The 24,534-nt window shown below is 42.6% G+C and overlaps 1 protein-coding gene across 1 annotated transcript; it reads left to right on the plus strand.

Annotated features, from left to right (window-relative positions):
* Positions 1 to 58: 58 nt before the first annotated feature.
* phactr3a (phosphatase and actin regulator 3a) lies at positions 59 to 24,520 on the plus strand. Its single transcript, XM_037481065.2, has 12 exons — positions 59 to 343; positions 14,484 to 14,648; positions 15,328 to 15,495; positions 15,938 to 16,150; positions 16,851 to 17,079; positions 17,314 to 17,564; positions 18,194 to 18,347; positions 22,329 to 22,384; positions 22,760 to 22,821; positions 22,960 to 23,100; positions 23,393 to 23,469; positions 23,897 to 24,520. The coding sequence occupies exons 1-12, from the start codon at positions 241 to 243 to the stop codon at positions 23,910 to 23,912; spliced, it is 1,635 nt and encodes a 544-aa protein (XP_037336962.2). The 5' UTR covers positions 59 to 240; the 3' UTR covers positions 23,913 to 24,520.
* The last annotated feature ends 14 nt before the right edge of the window (positions 24,521 to 24,534 follow it).

Raw genomic sequence — 24,534 nt, forward strand, 5'->3', positions numbered from 1 at the left:
TCGTCGCGCACACAGCCCAGACACACACGCACACGCACGCACACACGCACACACACACACACACACACACACACACACCAACACGCGCTCTGTATTTCGGCTCAGCCATGGCTCCCTGGTAGATGCTCAAAGCGGCTGTTGTCAGGGCGAATTAACACTCGCTCGCTGCTTTCCTCCTGACCTTGCCTGCCTCTGGTTGGGTTTTTAATATTTTATTCAGGATTCCTGTGCTGTCTCCCTATGGCTACATCGGATGGACTAGACGGCTGTCTGCAACGAGGCAGATCTCAAAGTGACCCGAACATACTCACCGAACCGGGCATCGATTTGGCTCATTGCACAGGTAAGATAGACGTCATTGTCTGGGTATTTATTTTTCATTTGCATTTATCTATATGCAAGGATTTTTATATTTTCGATCATTTGGCAATGCATCGGTTTCTAAAAGGCATCATTGCTTGCCCAGTAGGGCATCGCATCACCAAGGGATAATACGCGCATATGTTGCCAAACTTGGGCATAAAATACGGGCTGTAGCACCAAATCACGGAGCTGCAAATTAGAAATTAATGTGCCAGATCAGCGTCTATGAATGGCTGCATGCCTCTCCGGATTTGCGCGTTGCAAAGACGCCTGTAGCCGATTGGGCTGTCATGGCTGCAAGTCCGTTTTGGGAATGAGCGTGTGGGTCGTTTAATATGATGTTAACTTAGCGTGCAAAGATGTACCGTTTATTGCCTTTTGCATGATGGCAACCTCCCTATCTCAAAATCCGCATGCATGTGTTTAACATGATGCTAGGCTGCATGCATTCGTGTTCTTGTCTAAGCCACCATTAAAGCCTCATTATACCGGAGACACATGGTTTTTTTTGCGTAAGGTTTTGTTGCGTCTTCAAAAGGCACATCAATATAACTCTTCATTTTATTTATTCTATTATTATTTTGTTACAAGCCTATAGCTCTGAGCCTGCATATTGACAGCTCTGTCACCCCACCCCCTTCACTTTTCCTCGTACTGAAATGAGCACTGTTGTGATCAATGACCGGCTGTCCACGTGACGAAGGTAATGGTTGGGAATACCTACAATTCCGCACAGCCATGCATGCACACACAAGCTATTGAATCACCAATTCTTGCGTCCTGCAGGTGTGCTTCTCTACGTGGAGCCTACAGTATGTCTCTCTCTCTGTGGTCTGTTAGTCATCCCTCTGCATAAAGAATAATGAATTAATCTTTACATTAATGAGAGGAGACCCCCAGGGAGCAGTTGTGTTCTCTGATGAACTCCATGTTCTTGAACAAACCTTTGGTGCAAGTACATGGTTGGAATTGTTTTTGTATAAGTGAAGCTATTTATGGTCAGATTGTGTGGGTTTGTGAAAGAGTCATCGCCTTTACTCCCACGCATGGTGAGTTTTACGCGCATGAAGAATGCTTGAGAGAATGATTCAGTGAAAATCGGCGTCACACACCTTTCAACTGTTCACTAATGAGGCCTATGTTTCACACGTCCCTAAAATCCCACCTGTCTGTAATCGTCAACTGCCCATAGCACATTTTAATGCACCCTTGCTGAATACAACCCTCCCAGGGATGATTGAATTCACACATAGGGGAATGTGATAATGTCACACTGGGTCTTTGACACACCCGAATAAATAACATAGCAGCTCAGCAGATGAGCCATATCAGCCTTTTTCACTGCAATACGCTTTGGGTTACTGAGAAGAAAATGTGAATACCGTTGTCTGCAAGGACAATGTAAGTGTCTGGCGACCCAAAGTACACAACACTGCCCATCCCATCTCTATGTGGATCATTACTGCACAAGCGGTTGGCACACCACTCTTTGCAAAGGATTACTTTGGCAAAGAGTGCCTTCTCCCCTAACACAGTGGCCCTTGCAGCTGCAGAGGCTGACACTGTATTCATCCACTTACTCAACACTGGGGAGACAAGTCAATAGAGACAGCAGTCACAGTTGCTCATCACACAGACTCCTAGCTATGTTTTCTCTTGCAAAGGGGTGCAGTAGAGATACAGCAGGACAAAACTGTGCAACAATCCAATCCTACTTCTTATTAAGTGTTGGGAATTACATTTTAAAGTGTTCAGGCTTGACTCTGATAATGTTTTCTCTTATCGTTCCAATATTCTGTGAGTTTGTCTGGGGAAAACTCTTCTTTGAGCATCTGATTCACATTTCACAGTTATTTTGGATAAAATAAGTTTGGTAGCAGGAGCACCAGTACTGGTTTAGTCAGTTTGTTCAGACAAGGACCCTTTCATTTCTATTTCTAATAAAATGCCCCTTTCACTACAACTTCTTCTTAGTCATAGCAGAGTGTCGACCAAGTTGATGGTGTGGAGAGGAAGCTCTGTGGAGAGGATGAGTGTCCAAGCTGTGTTTTCACTGTGGCTGCGCAGAAAGAGAAGCACTGGTGAGGACGATTTAGGCAGGAAGTTATGAACGTTACATAAGACACATAGCAGGAGAGTAGAATTGAAATATCAGTTATTCAGAACAAAAAAACACTAATGCTGTGCAGATACAGTAACAGCTAGTTACTACTTCAACCATCACTTCACCAGTATAACAATTAATATTTTAGTTTGGAAAAATGTTTGTCCCTACATTTCAAACTGACAAAAAACCTACCAGTAATAAGACTTAAGATAAATTCTTTAGTCGTCTGATCATTTTATTACAGCTGAAGGTGCAATTTACCAACCACACAAAATGCTGCAATCATTTGTAAACAAGTGAGTTTTTGGTCTGCCCTCTCTCTTGAGGAGTCAGAATGCTGGCTAAGTGAAAGCACTGTGCATCTAGTGCTCAAATGTGTCATCTTGTTCAAGGCAACTTCCCCACGCTGGATCTCAGCTCCCATCCTCCTGCACCGCTCTGACTGATGCCCGCATAATCCTCTCGGATCTGACATCAGAAGGATTGCAGGTATAAGTGGAGCCCCTCTGAAGAAGGCGATACATCGAAGCCTGTGAAAGCTTAGACTGAGCCGTGACGATGACTCACCCCAATGTCTTGCACATGAAACCCAAATTATGCTCAAGCCTTCAGGGGTAAATATGGGTCATATAGAGTTTTGATCTTATATAATGTTCTCCCCATTTGACAAGCCTTTAATTACGTTACATGTCATTTAGCTGACACTTTTATCCAAAGCGACTTTCAATAAGTGCATTTAAGCCGTAGGGATACAAACTCAGAAAAACAATAAAGTGCAATTTCATCAAATAAGACAATTCACAACTTGCTATAGATAAGAGTCGTTTTAAGCACAATCAACGTGCTACAACTGGTACAAATGCTAAAATTAAAGAGGTCATAATGGACGCAAGGTGTTATTAGAAATGTGTAATTTTGTATTATTGGTTATTGTTAGTCTTCCAGAATATAAATGTATTGGATTGAGACCACTGTCACAGAAAAAAAGTGGTACCAGTATTCTTAGGTAACGTATAGCAAGAAAAGAAAAAAAAGATGATATCCAAAAAAATCTCCCCATTTAATTTATTTTTCTGAATGATTTCAGACTCCTCTGGAGTCTACGAGCAGAGTAGGGACTTGTTGCATTCAGCTGTGGATCACATGTGTTAAGATGACACAGAACCAGCGACAGTGACTGAGAGGTGTGAAGTGGTTCAGGATAAGAAAAGTTGGAAGAAGCTAGAATTAGACACAAGAAGATTATTATTATTATGTAACAATCAAAGTCTGTAAATGGTATGTCTGGCAGGTCATCTGCATTACTAGGCAAAAATACCCTTTTCCTCCGAAGAAGTGAACCAAGGAGTGCCACGTTAGAGACAAAAGCAGATTCAGTATTTAAACCACTCCTCAAATTCAGTTCTGTCAAATTACAGTAATATTTGAGTCCTTTTGCAGAATGAATTTGGCCATAAACTGCGTGTGTACATGGGACAAATACTGTTTATACTGACGGTTGCTAATATCAAAGTGAGGTTGTAATGCAAATGGAAGATATTCTCAAGAGAGCTAAAACAATTAGTTGATTCTTTGATTATTCCAATTAATTTAAAAAAAGTTATCAACTCAGCCATTTTCAAGCAAAATATAAGTTCAATATTTTATATTTTATACCATAATAGTAAAAAAATAAAAATAAATCAAAAACATTATATTATATGGGGCACAAGAAGTCACTTAAGGGGCCAATTAGAAATCTGAATCATAATATGCTGTGGCTTTCATTCTTGTCAAACTTTTTAGTGTAACGCAAGTATCTGTTGGAGGAATAGTGTTCACGACTAGTTGAAGCTGTTGAATTAGTAATGTTAGTATACTATGTTAGTTTCCTTGTAATTTAATTGGACAATTGTTTAAACCGCCAAAACAACAAGGTGAGGACGTCCTGGTTGCACTGTATCTTGTCTTGTCAATGGAGGCACTTCATTATATTGATAGATATTTCCATAAAGCAGATCTATCGATTTGCAACACTAACCACAATGGCCTAATTCCATTAGAGAATTTAACAAAATACAAAATAGCAAAATCTCTACTGGATGACTAATATATTCTCCACTTTCTTTCAAAATAGACAAAATGATTATAATAACCATTACAATTTAATCTCAAAATAATTGAAAACTATCTTATGTCCAATCAAACAACAAACATTTCAATTTACATTCATTTATTAGAGAAAGTGCAACAAACATTGTAGCCAGGAAACTTGCTTTTGCGTTATTCTTTCTTTTGTCCTCTCTGTCTGTAACATAATCTCCACAGTGGACTAACAGTTCTGTCACAATGTGGTGTCACGACCGCTGAGTAGTGAATGGTAATAAGCTGCATCTGGACGTTTTGTTGAGCTGTGCGCTTTGGGGACGCCTTCACTGTCTTTCAGCTGCCCATGAAAATGGAGCACAAAAATGACGACATCAACAAAAGCTCCACATGATGCCAGCTCCCTGTGGATGTTGGAGCAGATTAGGCATTTGACTACGTTTGAGCCATGTTTGGCTACGCCTGTGGTTTGCGGGCAAACACACGGATGTCTGCAGGTTTTTTGGGGGGGGCGTGTCCATTCAAGTGTGCATTGATCTACATGAGAGCGGGCAGGTCTGTGCAGACTTGTGCATTGAAAGCAAAATCACAAAATCACAGCCCGGAATGTGCTAAAATGGAGGCAGATGTCAGGAAATATCAGGCAGTTGAACAGACAGCCCTTGTAGAACAGAGAATGAAGACCAAGCAGCCCTCAAGCCAATGGAAAGTCACTATGAAATGGAGCTATTTAGCCTTTAACTGCTGAGGTTACATGGAGTTCAGGAAGTCGAATGCATTATCCTGACAAGGGTAAAGAGCAAAGAGAGGGATTTCCTATGGGGATCGAGTCTGTAGAACAGTGGAGACAATCTTTTGGAGGAAAGGAAAAGAAAAAGGGTGGGATACTGAGTTTGTGAGGCAGAGAGGAGGTGGACAAGCAGGACACTGAGCAAGGAGAGAAAGAGATGAGGAAGAGGCGGCCTTGGAAAAAAGCCTAGAAAATGTCTCTGTCGCTAACTGGGTGAGATGATGGATAGTCTACAGGAGACGATTAACAAAGAGCAGTAGCTACATGAGTCTTATTTGGAAAGCCTTCTGCATGAGCTCCAGAACTGTCCATGTACCTTAAGTGGTCCTTTTAGTAATAGTTAGAACAAGAATTCCTCTTGTTAACATATTTGTATTTTTTTTTTCCCCATTTATTTACCATGACGGCCATTAATAACAATACACATTTGAGTATCAACTCGTAGAGACTTTAAGTTGCTTGTTTTACATGCATAAGTCATCATGGTGAACATTCGGTTGAATTTATTAAGTTCAGTTGTTGTTGCGTTAGTGACATGACCGAATGACATCCACATTTTACTCGACTGACCTACTGACACACTTAAGATATTTTGTCATGTAATTACAGCTATCGAAAGACAAACAACATACATGCATGGAGATTGTCAAGAATTTGGTAGTTTTCTGTTTTCTTGTACGGTTTCATTATAGTTTATATATCTTTAGATCAGTCCATCAGTTGTTTTCAATGAAGCGTGCACCAAAAAAAGTGCTCTTTAACTCTGATGATAATATTTTTCAATTTGCTTGTCAGTTAGTAATATAGAACAGCAACACTTGTAGTCTCTCTCTCTCTCTCTCTCTCTCTCTTTCACACACACACAGACCAAACAAATAAATCAATGTATTGTATTCTCACACCTTTTCATACCCGCTGTGTCCCTCTTTCCTGACAAACCTGCTTGATTCCGTCAGAGATAAAGAGGACAGGGGAGTCCTAGGCCCCACCCCCGGTGAACCGTACTTCCTGGGATGGAGAAACATAAGGGACAGGCAGGAAGGAGGCATAAATGAAGGATGGAGTGAGGAGAGAAGAGATGAGGGTAAATGGTGTGTGAGGCTTTCCATTGAGTGACTGTTTGATAGGCACTTACACAACAGTATTATTGAACAGCTCCTCCAGGGCCTCTCATGAGATAGTAAATTAAATACATAGACAGATCAGATAACTGTACTAGAAGTTATACAGTTATAAAAGGGACAATAATTGAAGCTTTTCATTGTGTTGTTGGACTGACTGGGTGAGGTAAAGAGATGTTAGGATTAGAGAGTCTTACTTCTATCGGGTTGCATTGTGGGATGAAAATATAACGTAAAATAATAGACACTAGACATTTAGATCACTACAGTAGTATTTGCCATATTGATATGTATTAATTACGGGTTTAAAAAAAAATATTATTTATTATGCGTTACCAATACAATAATATTCTCTACTTTTTACCAGGGCCCATGGTTAGGTATTTAGATTTCTTGTTTCATATGACTGAGCTTCCAATATTACTAAATATTCAATTGAATTTACACAAAGGTTAAATTTCACACACACTTCATGACACTTTATGGATCATAATCATTTTCCATCCATCATTGTCGTGTAACTGTTATAATTAATGGTGTAGAACTGAAATGATTTATCACCTGTGTCATTTACCAGGCAGAAATGTCAAACATTCTCTTGTTCCAGCTTCTCAAACTGGAGGATTTGCAGCTTTACCCTGTTTATTATTGGAGATTGAGTTGGATTTTGGAATTTTGTGCTCTTAGAAGTTAACATTTGGCTTTTCATTACAATTCTTTGACATTCATTGAACAAAATTGTTAAATAAAGGGAAAATCTACAGTGGAAAATAATAAAAAGCTGCAGCTCTACTATGGTGGACACTGAGAGGGGACAATTGCAGACGCATTCTTCTATTTCAGCTACAGTGTGACGGCTTTTGTGGTCAATACATTAAATTTTGGGCAAGGAAAATGTATGTTGATGAAAGGGAGTGATGTTGGATGTAGTGCTTCTGGTATTATAGAAGTGTGTTTCAGCACCATGGACAGCACCAGCTTTTGCATCGCAGCAGACAGCTGAACCCAGCAGCGGTGCGGTCTGTGTGCCCATAGGTCGACGGGCTCTTGATCTGCTGGGAATGAAAACAATTTTTTTTTTTTGACCGATGACACATTAATGAGGAAAGCACGTGTGCAAGTCCGGGCACAAATTCAATTTAATTCAATCAACCCATAGATTCATGTAGGCCAAAAGCTCAAATCTAATCCCATTAAAACTGCTATTAGAACTGTGGCCAAGTCTGTAGTACACCGTTTGTGGTCATTATTGATGAGTGGGTAGCTTCTAGCAACTTCTCCATCAACACTGATTCATCATATGGCCCAAACCTGTTTGAGTACATGATAGCTTATTCCTCTTTCACCACAGCAGCCTTTCTTCAGTAGGGGCTGGAGGGAAGCTTGTGTGGTGGCGGACAGTTTCCTGTCTGCCATCAGTATCAGACATCTCTCACAACAGATTATACAGGAGGACTGACTCATATTTGCTTATATCCAAAAACTAATTTTCAACAGAGCCAAAAATAAATATCTGTTTCAGGCAAGATACACAGGTTCTAGCGTGGGTCTACTTGAGGTGTGATGCATAAAAGCAATACATTGATCAAGAAATTAAGCCTAAAATTAACGTGGGAGCCGAAAGATATCATAATTGTAATTGTAGTAATGTCTGGTGTAATGTCTGTGTATTACACAAACACACACACATACACACTAACATTTCCTATCTCTGATCTCTCAAAAGAACTAGCACACAGCATGTTTATCTGGCCCCATGTCTTCTATGATATCCATGACTATGGTCATGCCCATTACATGGTATAATAACAAATACACCCATGCATGTAATGCCTAGCCTGTTTGAGTATATCTGTCCATGACAAATGAGGTAAGTGGGCAGTAAGCGGTCTGGCGTCACAAAATTAGCTCTTGGCCACTGTTCATCGGGGCCATGCGTGTTCAATTTGAGGCCCAGAAATACAGCTATACGGACAAAAACATGATGAATAATATTACTTTCACTCACTTTTGTGATCCCCCTTGAGGAGGCAGCGATTTTGAACACACTATTGTACATCATGGTTCACAGCTTCTAGCTCCAGCCGCTGCATGGGCTGGTAAATTGAGTTGTTTTTAGTAGTCCCAGTCCGACCCACGCTCATTGAGGGAATCCAAATGTGAGCGGTACCCTTGTTTTGGGAACTTGCTCGGAGATTACAGTGCTAACAGTGGAGATTGGTTTCTCTGTGCATCTCCCATTGTTTTTCCTGCCTGTAGACTGTGATGTGCTTTCCTCCCCGCAGAGCGATGGGGAGCCCTGTGGAACACACAGAACAACCTTTCAACACACTCATGTAGTCACACAGATCGCCCACCGAGGGCCGACTGCTAAGTCATCTGAGCAAACACTTTGAGAGCAACAGTGGCTTCTTACATTTACATTCACCGTCACATTAAGGTATTAAAAAGGCTGTTTAGAATATGGTTCAAAAACACTGAAATATATAGTTGTAGGATTAAAGAGTGGTATTTGAGTTGATGGAAGAGTCTTTCAAAACACAAACCTGCCATCCGCTTTTTTGTCATCAGGGTGTAAGAGTGTAACTTTTTTATCAAAGCCTCTTTGTGACAAAGCTATTCTTTGGAAAGCAGGACTTTTGATGATATAAAATGAGCTGAAGGCGTCCATGTAAATTTTGCAGGTTTTTAGATTATCGTGATAGGCTGCAGGAACAGCCCAAGGTACGAAAGATGAACCAATCCAACCATTACCTGGATGAGGGAGCTTTCTGATAGAACTGGATGAGATTTCTTAAAAACAGGAACATGGCCAAAACGTTGAACTGGAAAAATCTTTTGCTGGACTCCTTCAGGGTATTATTCTTCTAAAAAGATGGTGTATGCTTCTGTGTATCAACTACATCAAAGCAATATTTAAATACGTTGTGGGGCTTTGAAAAAACAAAAAAGTTTTCTCAAGATTAAGATTTCAGGATTCTATTAACTTTCTATCAAGTTTTAAGTTTTGTTTGCAGCTTTTGAAAGACTCCTGTCATGCACAAAGAGTGCAAGGTCAGAGCTCAGTGAAGCAGTGTGTGCAGGTCCGATCATTTCCAGCCCAAATGAAATGATTTAACACACTTATTACAGCACTGGGACTGGCATTGATACACATTGTTTTCTTATCTTTAGCTCATTGCATTTATTTGAACAAATATAACATAAACATGATTCTGAAATAATTTAACTCCCCCAACTTTAAATAAGGTTACAAAAGTATTAAGAATATTCCCTGGCCTGTGCAACAACTTTCTAGCAATCACCAATATTATTTACATAGTTTCTACACGTCCCAATATCCATTCCTCCACCAGAGAAACCAGAGAAACAGATTGAACTAGATACTTGTTCTTCTTGTTGATGCTGCAGCAAAGGCTTACACACGAAGCCACCCACTAGTCCTCATTCTTAACAACAACATATGGTAAAAAAAAAACTGGGGCCTCGGGCATTTCCAATTGGTTACTGGCTTCACTGACATCATTTCACTCTATTGATGCCAGTAGCCCACATGCTGGAGTTTTGGGCAGTAATCACTTGGATGATCTGGAGGTTTTATGTTTGCAGACTCATGTAGCCAAACACCTGGGAGACACCCTGTTCTTTCAGAAAGGAGTTTCATTCCTAAACAAGATTACCATAAGAACAACACTAGCTTGCTTTGCTTCTTTGTGCAAGAATTGGTTTATCATGGTTAGAAGGATATTCTTTCCTCTTGTGAAGGAAGAAATACAAGTGGAGTACATTATTGTTATAAAAATGCACATGAGGCACAACATGACCTTCATCAATAATTATCAGTGGTGGTTATGGTTCTCTGTATCATGAATTTACTCTTTGCAGAATTGTCCAAAATGGACTATGAAACAAAACTGTCCTGAAAATAAGACTCATTTTTTAGATGAATTTTGGTGTTTGCATAATCTCATACAGATAAGGCTTTCAGATGTTGTTAATGTCCACATTAAGTGGTCTCTGTTCTTTTCAGAGACTGAGGAGAGCCATTATGCAAACGTGATTCTTATATTCCTTGCTCCCTTTAATAAATCACCCCACACATAAGCATTACCATTCTTTATCTCAGCTTTTGCCTCTCACTTGACGTTGCTTAATGTGAAGATCCCCTGTGCTCTTCACTCTCTCCTTGTGAGTTGTTAGCAGTGTGCCCCGATCGGGCCCCGGGCCCCCGGCGGCAGCAGGGCTGCAGACAGATGGCAGCACAGTTGTAGAGCCAGGGGGTAAAGAGAGGAGGTTAGGTGGCGTGGCAACGGGTAAAGAGTCGGCCTGTTCAAGGGCACGCCGTCAGTCACCCGGGCGGAGGCAGGTGATTGCAATGAGGTGACCTCAGTGTTTAGCAGGAAGCCAGATTTATTGTTTGAGCTCAGTTATATGTTTAGTCCAGAGGGGACATGAATGTCTGCACAAACATGGCACCTGGCGAAACAATCGCCAAATTTGAACTTTACTGTGCAGTCTGTTGCGCTACCAGACTGCACGCATCTTAAGAACAAGTAAGACAGCGTCTTCTCACTTGACAACACTCCAAGGCCTTTTCAGCATCGCTATGCCAGAGCTTTATAGACCTGCTTTCAAAACATTGTGACAACACTTGAATGTTCAAAGTCAAATGGTAAAAATACTATTGTCCGTTGATTAATACAGGAATGTTTTTATCTTGATGTGTCTTTTAATACTACAGAAAGCTGTAAAAACGCAACCCCACGTATTTTCCATATTTCCCAGAGCAAAACTAAGCCATTACGATCCTGCAGAGTGAGTACCGTTCTATGTCTGTTTGATTTATTTAACTTGTTGACCATCAGGGCCACAGAGGAGCAAGACAGTTGGTTGATTCAAAGCTACCTTTCATTTTTAGTTAAGGCTTAAGAATTTGAATTCAATGTATTCACCATAGTCTTCTAAGCGTATTACACTCGGGGAGGGGATGTTAGGAGAGATCTTGTGCTGCTGAAAGTGCTGACAAGCTGCTTGAAGTAGGGTGTGGTCCCTCGTGGCACACTAACACTGTGATGTAGTCCTCTTGCCAAGTCACATTATCGTATTGCCTACTTCATTCCACTCTTAAATCATTTTGGAGTTCACACTGCAACAAGGCCGTATAGACTGCAGCATTAAAAGTTTTTACAGTGATTTCCTGCAATTGTGTTAGTCGTTCATGAAGTTTATAGCGTAATCAATCAGGAATTGTATTTAATAACTTAGGTAAAGGCGTGACGCCACCACCTGATTGGAATTCCATTGTGTTCGGATGTATAGTATGTTGGGAGGACAATGTGCATACAGCACACAGCTATTGGTCCACTGCATCAGCGTGACAATTGGACTTTTTAAATCCTAAGGCATTAGCATATTAATTAGAATAGCAAATAATCCCCACATGGTGCATGTAGATCATTCATGCTTATCTGACACACATTTCATTACATCCTCATCCAGCAGATAAAGGACAGCTCCTTGCTGTGCATTTATGTGTTTTCACTTAATTCATGTGCTCCTGTCCTTTTTTGGAGCAACCACCCCTTCCGTGGAAAGAGATACTTGGTATGCATTGTAAATAGCTGGTCCCTGATTGGATGAGCTCAGACTCTCCTGCAAGCTCTTCCGTATAGCAACAGCCCCCTCCGCTACTCCCTGGAACCCCCTTTCTCTCCTCTTCCTCCCTCCCATCTCCTTCCTTTGAATAAAAAAAAAATGGCAGGCCGATCTCGTCCTCCGTCAGGCTTCAACCGAAACCCACAATACATTGGATGCTGCCACTGGCTTTAGATGTGGCAGGCAGTGTCTGTGTATGGGGCCCCTCTGTTCTCCTCCTCTCCTCCACGCTACACACTGACTTGCTCCTCCCGCTGGCTCCCACTGCTGCGGCAGCATCTGGATGTGGTCGCCATGGCAACAGCAGCGGGCCTGACCACACCTCCTCTGCTCTCCCCCTTCCCTTCCCTCTGCACATGTAGACGCACACACTCTCGCTCAGTCTCACACAGACACAACGCCCCTCGTGCTCCCCCTCTCCTCCTCTTAAGCCCCCCGACTGGGTTTGCTTCCTTTAAGCTTGACCTGGATTCTTCGTGTGGCGCCACGTCTGCCACTCTGAATGTGTGACAGTAGGGATGATGAAACTGCGAGACGGGTGTGCGTGGTCAACTGACCCGTTTTAAAGACCTTTAAGGGTCAAATGTTAAAGTGGGCGTGACCTCATTTCATCTCCTATATTTTCCTTTACTTGTTCTTTTTTCTGCCAATACAAAACTACTCTGTTTCCTTTGCTCTCATTTGTTTCTGTCGTTTCCCATTTTTCCTCCTGCCACTGCATTTTCTTTACTCTTGTCTTCTTTCTTCTCCTCTCCTCTCCTCTCCTCTCCTCTTCTTTCTTGGATGTCCTATCTCACTTCCTTTCCCATTGGCCACCAGCTTTCTCTTCTCCTGTTTCTTCACCCTCTTTGTTATTGTTTCTCCCCTTGTCTCCTTGTTTCTCCTCTCCATTTCTCTCCTCCCTCAAGCACCACTACCAGCATCCTCTTTATATTCCCAACACATGTGCTTCAGGGCAGAAGCGAGGGGCTGTAAAAAAGAAAAAAGCCAACGGTATCCTACTTCCTCCATGACTGTACTCAAAATCACACCCTGATCTAATTTGCACCCCGCCACCCAATTCTTTCCTCCCCCAAGCTCCCCCATCCCAAATCCTTGCCTCCTCCTCAGCTGAATATCTGAACAAAGATAACTGCCTTCGGAAGACAAATATTGCACAATTTGTGTCACGCATGAAGCTCTTACACACAATGACTTGATTGTACATTTTCTCTTTTTGGCGCTCTTTGTGGTTCTGGCCCAGGAGCAATGTTCCCAAATGAATATATGTATATATATATATTAAAGATATGAGTCAGAGCCAGAATTCATTGAAAAGCATTTCCTTTATAGAGAGAAAATGTTTCCCTATGCTATTATGGGGACAGCACATCAGCACACACCGATACTATTATTTGATTTCATTCCTTTTACTTAGTTATTATACTTATATATCAATCACCTGCTCACTTATTTTCCAAATTTTGTCATGGCCTCCTGTATGCTTATCAAGTGCTGCAAGATCAGCAATCACTCCGTGAAATTTAGGTCAGATCCAGAAATATAGTATAATATATAATAAGTATTGAATGAATGCATCACAACAACAGAAGCAGATTTGGTCATAATCAACACACTCATCATGGCTTTGATGGATGAAATAATAAAAAAGGTTTATACCACATTCTGCACAAACATTTACATATCCCTCGAAATGTGATCACTTGGGCCACATGTTTCCTGTCAGAGCGAGGACAGAGAAAATATACATGTTGAGGAGGATTGGAAAAAAGAAGGTTGATACAATTAAACAATTGGACCATTTTTACCAGACAGTAGAGTCTAATGCTTCATCTGGGAAGCGGAGAGGCTGCCAAACCTGTTGGTCTCAGGGGAAATGCATATTTTGTAGTGAAATGAGGCTGTCTGTGTGCTTGCAGGTTCCCTCCAAATTTGGAATGTGAGGGATATTTATTTTGATGCGTGACGTATATCTCGGAGGGGGGGGATTGGCAGGGAAGTAAGAACTCTTAGGAAGTGTGCCTTGATCAAATTTGTCTTTCTAATTCAATCTGTTCACTGCGCTGCACAGTCCATCGTGGGTTATTCAGTAAGGTTAGCATACTAATTGTACTCTGGTTTATTTTCCTCCCCTCTCTCTCTCTCTCCTCTTACCCACTTTTCCATGTTTGGTGTTTTTTTTTCGTCATCCCTTTCTCTCCATCTCATTACCGCCTTCCCCCTTTGCCCCCTTTTTGCATTCTTCCATTGCTTTTGATCTTCCTCCTCCTCCTCCTCCACAAACCCACTCCCACACACTCCTTACCCCTCTTTCATCTCACTCTTCTCTGGGCTCCTTTTCCCTGCTCCTCTGTCACTGCAGTGGAGTCGATGGACCAGCAGAGGGTGCTGAGGACCGGTTGCCTGGTGACAGGGGTCCACACTCCGCCCATCAGACGTAACAGCAAACTGGCCACGCTGGGGCGCATCTTCAAACCCTGGAAGTGGAGGAAAAAGAAAAATGAGAAGCTGAAGCAGAGTTCCACAGGTACAGGAACGCTTTAGGATAGATTTAGGGTGAATTGATGGCATAGGGTGCCTGTGGAAGTTCAGGTTCACATCCACACACAGAAGATCTGGCATTGGCTGAACACATGACTAAATGGGATGCTCTTGCTCTAATGGAGAGTGCTATTGAATGAAGCTGACACAAAGAGTGAAAATGGTAAAAGTTGGTGAAGTCAGAGGTCTGTTGCTGTGGATCTCAGTCTGGTGGATGGACGTGCCTTTTTCACAGAAGAAGAAGAAGAAGAAGAAGAAGCAGCTATATACATATATATATATATAGAGAGAGAGAGAGAGAGAGAGAGAAAGATTTGTGTGTTTTAAAATATAGAACATATCTAATCATAGAAAACTTTTGATTTCTCTCATAGTGCAAAAGGTAGAAAGTAACCTGAAATAGATACAGTGTATAGATATATACACATATATGTGCCTTTACAAATATGGCTAATTAAATTGTTACACTAACATCAAGGAAGTAAGATGATGATTAATTATAAATGCATTCAACAGCTGTATGAAAACACACAGAAATAGAGAGAACAATAGAATCATTACTAGACGTGGCTTTTAATTACTGTAAATGATTGATATGAATGGCACATGGTTTTGTTTGTGGTCAAAACAGAAATCATGACTTCTCCCCTCTTGTCCTCTCCCAGATGTAGCATTATCCAGCCGTCTTCTATGCCACGACCACACCTCCCCCACCCGGGGCTGCTGCTCAGAGGGCGCAGTCCTGCTTGGAGGATTCGGGGGATCCTTGACCTCAAACCTCACTGTCAGCAGTGTGGAATACCTTGGTCCTGAGTTGGAGCTTCCCCCTCCAGGTAGTACTCACACTCATGTAATCAATTGACATTATAGAGCGGCAAAAAGTAAAACTTGTTTTCCTCAGCTGAGTATGTATGAGAAACACATCTAATTATTGGCCTATTGGAGTATGTATCAACAGGTTAAAGTTTGAATTATTATGTGTACGCTTTTCATCCTTAATGTACAAACCTATTGCTTAACAAAACTGAGTCCTTTGCTTGTGCGCCTTTAGAGGGCAGCAAAGACAATTCAATGACCTTTTCTACCATCCCTTTCATCCATCACAAGAGTACTACAATACCTATATTTGTATCTACAAAACAAGTCAAATACACTACAACTCAGTGTATTAGACGCTCTAGAAAATGTCATCCGGGAAACGCATGCCGCTTGTCAAAAGCATTACGGAAAAATCCATCTTACCTTAATCAGAAATGCTTTCATTACACACTGCAGTAGCTGCTCCTCTTCAGGACTGTGAACCGGTGGAGGAGAATGAACTACAAGCGGAGGAGGGAAGTGAGGAGGTGCACCATGTGGATGTACCTGAGGGGCTGCAAGACCCGGGGGAGCAGACGGAAGAAAGACCAGAGGAAGAGATTCCTCCACTGACGTCGCCGCCTCAAGTACCTCCCAAACCTTTGCCCCATGTGCAGAGCACTGGAGACGGTGAGTGCCGAGGAGTTAACGATAGCTCATTTGTCTCTCATATAAGAGGAAACTTCTGAGATGATCAACAGGTCCTTTTTCTTGCGTCAGGTATCTGATAATCATACCTCTTTGGGGGAACATCTTTTGGGAGAGTGGTGTTTATCCCTCCAGCTCGAGTTCCAGCACCTTGTTTAGACGCTGCCAATTTTTTTTGCCAAAATGAATTCTGTAGGTTTTATTGATTTCACTTGATCCAGTCACTTGCGTGGGCTCTATGTTTTACCTGGCTGAAGATAAAAGTTTCCTCCGAAACGTCCATTGAAGCTGCCCCTGCCGGCTCAGGGTGCCTCGACACGTTGCCAATTGTGTAGTTTGTCAAATCCTGAGTTTGTTATCTATCCCTTGTTTGAAATGAAATTCAAAAGTAGAAGTTCTCTGTACATACCAACTTGCCATTAAGGAGAACACACATTCTGTAGATGGCAGGTTGGCAAAGCTCTTTGATTTCAAAATAACTTGTGTGGACTTTGTTTCCCTGTCAAGTGTACTCGTGAGTCTAAATCCCCATGAATAGACAAAGTGAGTGTGTTTCCCAAACTTCAGCTAAAGTATCAATAAGACAACCCTTAGCCCCCATGAGCCTGTAGGCAGAAATGAGGAGAAGATGATGGAGGGAAAAAGTTACCGTTACCACTCGTTTTCATCTGTTCCCTTTCAGATCCAGGCCCCATGTCGCTCCCGGCGCACCTGCCCAACTCCTACCTCCCCAAGGAGCCTCCCCCCAGGGCCTCAGAAAGCATGGCTTCGGTCATCCTAACGCTACGAGGGCCCCTAGCCAACACCTCAGGGTCCCCACACATAGGCAATATGATGCATCCTCTCATGCCTCCTAGCTGCATTATGGAGGAACTGCAGAGAGCGTTTGCTTCCAAAAACAGACAAGAGAGGTGAGTCCCCTTACACCTTTTTATGTTAGCACCCTCCTTTAAACTACTACTAACTTTTCTTTATTTATTGGTTGTATTAATGTTGGCATGTATAAGTAGTGTTGGCCCTCTGTACGATATTCCCCTGAATGATAGCTTTAACGTACTCTATAACTAAATTGATGTAATCAGATGTTATCCTCTGATGGGCATCAACATTAAGCCCACATTTCCCCTCCTGCCTTGTATCCTCAGTGTCCATGAAGGGTGTGAGCAGGCCTCACCCCCAAGGCTGTGGTGTTCAGATGGACGTCTCTCTCGCTCCTGCAGCTCCGAGAACCAACACCCATTGTCTTTTGGGGGCGGCTGTGTGGGAGGTGGAGGGTCGGACTGGCCCAAGAAGGAGGCGGAGGAGAATAAGGAGAACATGCGGCTGGACCAGTGCTTCTCCAACACCTCAGGCCTCCCCAACGACTTGGACGGCTGGAATGACTCCGTCATCTCTGGTGGGTTGGAAGAGCTCGAAAGGATGATTCATCGTTTGCTCTTAAATCACACAAAAAGACAAGGTGGTTAGAGGGTTGAGCATTATAACAGATCTGCGAGAGAGCAGTGATTGCTGTCATTGTCTTACTTTCATGTCATGAGACCACTGAATGCTGGGGTCACTCTGTGGCTGCTAGCTGAGTTGAGACGCAACGGACGCGGACAATTCCACCCTAAAGTCTTCATGGAGAACAGAAACAAATAAGCATTGATACAATGAAATTGAATTATATGGGAATAAAAACATATTTGGAATTTATTTTGGTATCTATGCAAAAGACATTTGGTAATCTACATAATAAAGGGGCTAAGAGTCAGTCATTATTTCTTTTTTAGATTAAAATGGCTGCAATATACAGCAAAAACAACAGAAAACACATGAACACCAATAATTTAGTGATTATATTTGCTGATCTCAAGCGGTCATGGTTGGTTTTGGGGTGAGGGATGGGAAGGGTTGATTGATGACAGAATGACTTTTTTAAATTGTTGAGATGCGTAATTGTAAATAAACTCTGGGACTTCAGCCAATAGGCTACAAAAGAGAATCAGTTTGAGCCTCCTGTGTGTTACTGTCATGTGGTTGCAGGTACACTTCCTCGCAGGCTAAGGAAGGAGTTGCTGACGGTCAAACTACGAAACCGGCCGAGCAAGCAGGAGTTGGAAGACAGAAATATCTTCCCAGTCAGGAGTGACCAGGAGCGTCAGGAAATCCGCCAGCAGATTGAAATGAAACTTGCCAAGTAAGAAAGAAATGTTCCCTAAACTGCTATTTTATGTTTTAATGATATCAGTAACATATTATCTATTTATCTTTGTTTAAACATCCCTTAAGACTACTCTGCAGTTAGCTAATGACAACAATGCAAACCTGTGACAGATCTCTGCTTCCTGCAGGGTAAACATGGAGGCTTAATTGCATCAGTTACATAACACCCAACAGTAGGAGGGTGACGCGAGATAAAAATGTGATCAGGAGCATTATCCGATTGTTTTGATAGATGTTGTATAATCTGCTACTGCAAAGAGGAGACTGTTTGGGTGTAAATCTATTTACTCAGTCCTCAAACTGTATTCCAAAATACCACTCAACCACTAAACTGAGAGGATTCCCGGTGTGGGGAAATTGCATCTCTTTTTTAACCAATGAGGGGTCCAAATGGAGTTAAGTCCCAGAACTCCCTCGAGAAACTAATGTTCACGTCTAACCGCAGCTTTCAAAAGCAACAACAGGTGTGTCTGTGATGCATCGAGAACAAACAACGTCCAAGAAATCACCCTGTGCAAGAAGTACCGCTGATGTTTGTATCCGTGCTTTCCTGCCAGGTTATTAATAGAACTGACTATTTGTGATACACCCGAAAAGCCTAATGTGCAAACACTGACAGTGTGAAATTGAGTCTCAAGACGCCAAGGTCTTTAACACCAGTGTATCAAACAGAGGCACAGCATCGCGTGACATAACCTGCAGTGCAATCACTCGTACCCGGGCACAGAAGACCACCCACACGCTACTGAGATGTATGCACTGTCTGAGAGACAAACATCTATTCTTAGATTTCACTGGGGAAACGTATTGTGTCCTCATTTGCAAAAAGTACATCACGGACGAACGCCGTGTACATGAGGTGAGGATGGAGCACGGCTGTAGCTCTGTAGCAAAGGAGCCAGTCGAGTTTGTGTTTTGAAGGAAGGCTGCAGTTGTCACGCAGCAGCGAGAGAAGCTGCTTGTTACATAAAGCGTCAGATTCAATCGATCTCAAACCCATAGTTTCAATCTACAGCCGTTTGAATAAAAAGAATGCAGTCTAAATGAGATGAATGGATGTGGATTCTCAAAGCAGATTTGTATAATTCATTATAACATACGTATGTAACCATCATTACTTCAACCAAATGCAAGACAATGCGTTTTTACTACGCAGTACAGTATATGGATACATTGAACGCATTATGCACCATTTTGGAAGGAAATCCTGGCTAAAAATAGCTCAAAATACTAGAGAGGAGGGAAAATGCTAATTTCCACAGGGCATTCGCACTAAATGAGGAAAAAATCCATCACGTACCGATCTGGATTTTTCCGGGTGACTCCCACCTAGATCTTTTTTTTTTTTTTCCCAATCCTATCTGAAGCCCACAATGCAGACCCACTGTTACATTTGCTGCCGATCAGGCGGAAAATGGCGTCAGACCGTTGGGTGTCTAATGACACCTGGTCATTGTGATTGTGTCAGTGATAGATGACCTTTCTATCTTTAGAGACTCGGCGCTTGTGCTGCAGCCGCACTCTGCTGTTTCTAATCATAGCTCCTGACACTGTTCAATAATGCATCTCCTCACGCACTCCCTTCTCTCCACAAATGTGTTGTTGGGGAGTTAGATCAGCGGAAATAATAGAGGGGAGGAGCAGGTGGGTATTAGCTACTGTACTAAGAGAGCTGTGAAAGGCCAATTTGATCTCCTTGCACAGTTGGAGACTGAAATAAGAGAACAGACGGGACGCCTCTGACACCCACTCCTTGCTTTTCTATTCCTTTGTTTAGATTTTGAATTTCTCCCTTGGCTCACATGGTTAGACTTTCTATTTCAACTTATTTTGTTGCAGGATATCTTGAGTGGGAAATGAACACCCTCCGGCAAACAGGCGTTCATGCGTCATCCCGGTATTGTGGGGATACCTTTCTAAATCAATTTCTATGAAACGGTATCCTGATCACTGGTGAAGACAGAAATGGGTGAGACACACTGGTGCAAAGTCCATCTCTTGTGGTGATTATCTCTATTTAACCATCTTCACGCACAACAGAGCAACAGAGTATTGCGGTTTTGTGATTTGTGCGGCTCACAAGAAAGGAAAATCCGACTCCGGCTGCCAAAATAGTGTTTCATATGGTCACCGGCAAGGAAACTGCCTGTTGCTAAAAATAGCCACAGACTCTCTCTCTCTCTCTCTCAAGCGCATACATCTCAGTGTGCGGTGGTGAAATCCCCATAACTGTGTTGCTAGGGAGAAGTGAGAATTTCTGAGGGAAGATTGCATTGTCTCAAGGATACCAAGTGTTGTTGCTTAGCAACTCGGCGGCCGGGTCAATAATACGGTGGATGGTGGTATTCGCCGGGGCTTTGGAAGTGATTTTCTGTTTCATCTGCTTAAAATGTAATACTGTTGAGACTTTGTCTCTTTGTTTGTTTATCTAGTCACAAAACAACCATTGTCTTGGACTGTTCTCTGCCTGATGAGATTTTAGGATTGTATTATACAACTGATCTAACAAAATAGCACTCTGATAAAAAGGGGAACCCCACAGAGGAGGAGGGAATGGGAAGAAATGTATTAAGCTCCGTCATAACGAAAAAAGGGTTACGGTATGTATTGTCATGCATGTCGATGAGACACGGACCAGACTGCTTTGTTGCACTCATTGCATTACATTACATGTCATTTAGCAGAGGCTTTTATCCAAAGCCACTTTTATTGCATTGCATCATAATTGCATCATAACCCATGTGTTACATTTTGCCTGGGGAGCAATTACAATATTTATTTAGTGAGATTTGTGTCTGTGCAGCCATACTTATTTCTTCTGTGATGTAGAAAACAAATCTAATCGCATAATACAAAATATTTTTGTAAAGTCAGTTAAAATCCCGCTCTATTACTATTAACCGAGTTTAGATGCCTAAAGTATTTTCATAGCTCTTCCATGCTCATGCAGCCAGATACACACACACAAACGTTTGGCCGTTGACTTTGAGCTTTCAGTGTGCGTGACCTAACTTTGATGATTTACTGGACATAACTATAAAGTCCCCAGCGTTACCTTGGGTGAGGGTATAAAGAAGAGTCCTGCTGCGTGGCGGCACTCTGCCCCCTCTGTCCTTTCCACCTCTAGAGGTGTGCCGTGCCCTGTTGTGCAGCTTACATTTATTATTTATGCATGAATAGTTCACACACACACACACAGGGGTCTCTGGGGAAACATTAGATTTTGGAGACCTTTGGGATGCTTTGATGGCGGTGGAATGTGACAGCTTGAAATGAATATACCACTGTAGGTGGGATCTGAACATTAGAGCTAAAGAGACATTTAAATTGTATCAGAACAAAAAAATAGGCTACAGTGATTCTAATCCATCAAGTATTCTATTCTGGGTTTATTTGACTCTAATCTTAAAAAAGAAGAAGTCCTTAACGTGACCAGAAATACAACGAACTAGTGCAACATGAGTAAAAATGTGAAGTAAAATGTGAGTGTGCCACTAGTCCAGTGTACAGCACGAGGCTGGGGATGCCGTGAGTGGGAGCCTGTCAGGCTCCGCCCCCTAGAAATTATGCATGCAGTAACCGGGGAAACTAGGGTAGTCGCGCCCCAGCAGCACATCACGACTCAGCTCAAAAGCGCTCGTAGGCTTTGTGTCGGGAGAGTCGAGGGCTGCCGCGTCCGAGTGGACCGAACGCAACACGGCGGCACCTGGGATGCAGCACCTCGACACCGAGAGTTAATCCGGAGCGACATTCTCCAACAAGAGAATCGCGACTTCTTTCGACTATTCCAGATGTGGGGCGCGCCTCTGCCGAAGCACCACAGCCGCGGTTTGGATGCGAGATGGAGACATAGGGGATTCCTCTCGAGAACGCGCACAGCGAAGAAGCTGCAGCCGGCGTAAAGAGGAAAAGGACGCAAAATGGTTCAAAACGTGGTGTTGGTGTTTCTCCGCAGGAGGCTGAGCCAGAGACCGAATGTGGAGGAGCTGGAGAGTCGGAACATACTGAAACGTGAGTTCAAACACTTGCACGGCTGTCTCCCAACTAGGAGATACTATTCTAAATAAATGTGTCAAAAACCCAGATGGAGAACACAGAGGGCGAGATGATGCATTAATGATAAGACGGATTGCACATTGTGGTGTATTATTCAGGAGCAAAAGAACACACATACACACCTATTTACACACAGGCACACACACATACGCACAAATACATTCATATATGTGTATACATTCTTATATCCATATATGTATATATATACACACACATGTATATATATTTCCATATCCATATTCCAAATACATGTATTACACAATGTATTATTTTTGTGTGTGTAATTCTCATTGAGTGTGAGATTCCAATTTGGCCTTTTTCTCTTTCCAGAGAGAAACGATCAAACAGAGCAAGAGGAGAGGAGGGAGATCAAACAGCGGCTAAACAGAAAGGTACAACATTGTGTGATTGTGTATTTTTCATACACTAAAAAGACATTTTGTTTTCCCGATTGCTAACATCAAAACGATATCAACCGAATGAACGCTGTTTGGACTCTCTGTGAACTTGCTCAATCTCTCGTGTTGCAGCTCAACCAGCGGCCCACTGTAGACGAACTGAGAGACAGAAAGATTCTGATCCGCTTCAGTGACTACGTGGAGGTGGCCAAAGCTCAGGACTACGACAGGAGAGCAGACAAGCCCTGGACTCGGCTCTCGGCGGCAGACAAGGTGTGTACTCGGGTGGAACTCGGAGACACAAGTCATATTTGACAGCAAGGAAACATTGCAGCCATTTTTTTCACCCTTATGACCGGCCATTGATCACTTGGAGCAAGTTCACCATTCAAGACCAATAAAAAGCCCCCGAATTCTTTGACCTTAAAACAATACATAAAACCCTGTTGTTTTTGTTCCCCCCCCCCCTGCTGATTGTATTTCCTCCTGTGGTCACCTGGCTGTCCAAAGGTTACAGCACCCCAGAGGCTTAGGATGCACTAACGTCGTTTTCTCTTCTGCACAGGCTGCAATCCGAAAAGAGCTTAATGAGTTCAAAAGCACCGAGATGGAAGTGCACGCGTCAAGCAAACACCTTACGAGGTCAGTGTGTGTGTGTTGCTGCGTTTGGTAATGCATGCGTGGGCTATTCTGGGCTGCGACAGTCTAAATTTAGCTCTCCTTGCTCATCCGGAGAGCACAATGAGCTAAAGATGGATGGGAGTACTTGTGAACAGGGGTGAAGGGGGGAGGGCGTCCTCTGGAGAGATCGTCCTCCCCGGGGCAGAGAGAAATGATGAAATACCTCGGTGTCCTTGGATGAACTTGTTTAGAAAGCAGGGATCCTTGTTGTGAGTTAAAGGGAGGACTGGACACGTTTGTGTGTGTGTGTGCACATCTAATGGCTACGCTAAAAATAGCCTCACAAAACTGATTAAAGCTGCAGTGACGGTGTGTGTGATGACAAAGGAACCCTCTGCTCTCACGCTTTTACCCTTACAAGTGTTTTTCTGTCCATTCGTCTCTCCAGGTTCCACCGGCCATGAAAGCAGGGGGAGTTTCTTCTGTGAAGAAATGCTGAGCTTGGAAATAAAAAAAAAAAATGTCTGAAGCTGAGCAGCGGCGGCTAAGTTGAAAGAGCCTGAGGCCCGTTTGTCTTCAGCGTGTCTTTTAGCATTCTTCCAGCACCCTCGACTGTCATATCATCCGTATGAGGGTGTGAGAGAGGAGCCGCTGGAAGTGTTTGCGGCAGCGTGTCCTGGAGACCATGCGGACGCTGGCTGGTGGAAGTGGACTGGTGGCGCCTCCGGGCTCTCTGGACGAGAGCCGGAGGAAAAAAACAAAAACAATTATGTCATTCAGTCAGTGTTGGGGTTTTTTGTTTTTTTTGGTACTATTTCATGGACTCCTTTGACGAGGCAGTGTTGTTGGAAGAAGTTGTGCATGTGACCAGCTTCACCTTTTCTTAGCCGATGAATAATGTCTCACTTGGACTGTGTTAAGATCTCCGGGGGATGGTATTGGGGATGAATTTTGATATTAACTGTACATATAGTATGTCAATCTGAATGGGACGTAAATGTCTTCACTGAAATGAGAAATACCTTTGTAAGCACCACTTGTCTTCAAAATACAAGGTCTTTTTTTAAGAATGGCTTATCTCTTTTG

Source organism: Pungitius pungitius, chromosome 1 (genome assembly GCF_949316345.1).
Source record: "Pungitius pungitius chromosome 1, fPunPun2.1, whole genome shotgun sequence".
In the NCBI taxonomy this organism is placed as follows: Eukaryota; Metazoa; Chordata; class Actinopteri; order Perciformes; family Gasterosteidae; genus Pungitius; species Pungitius pungitius.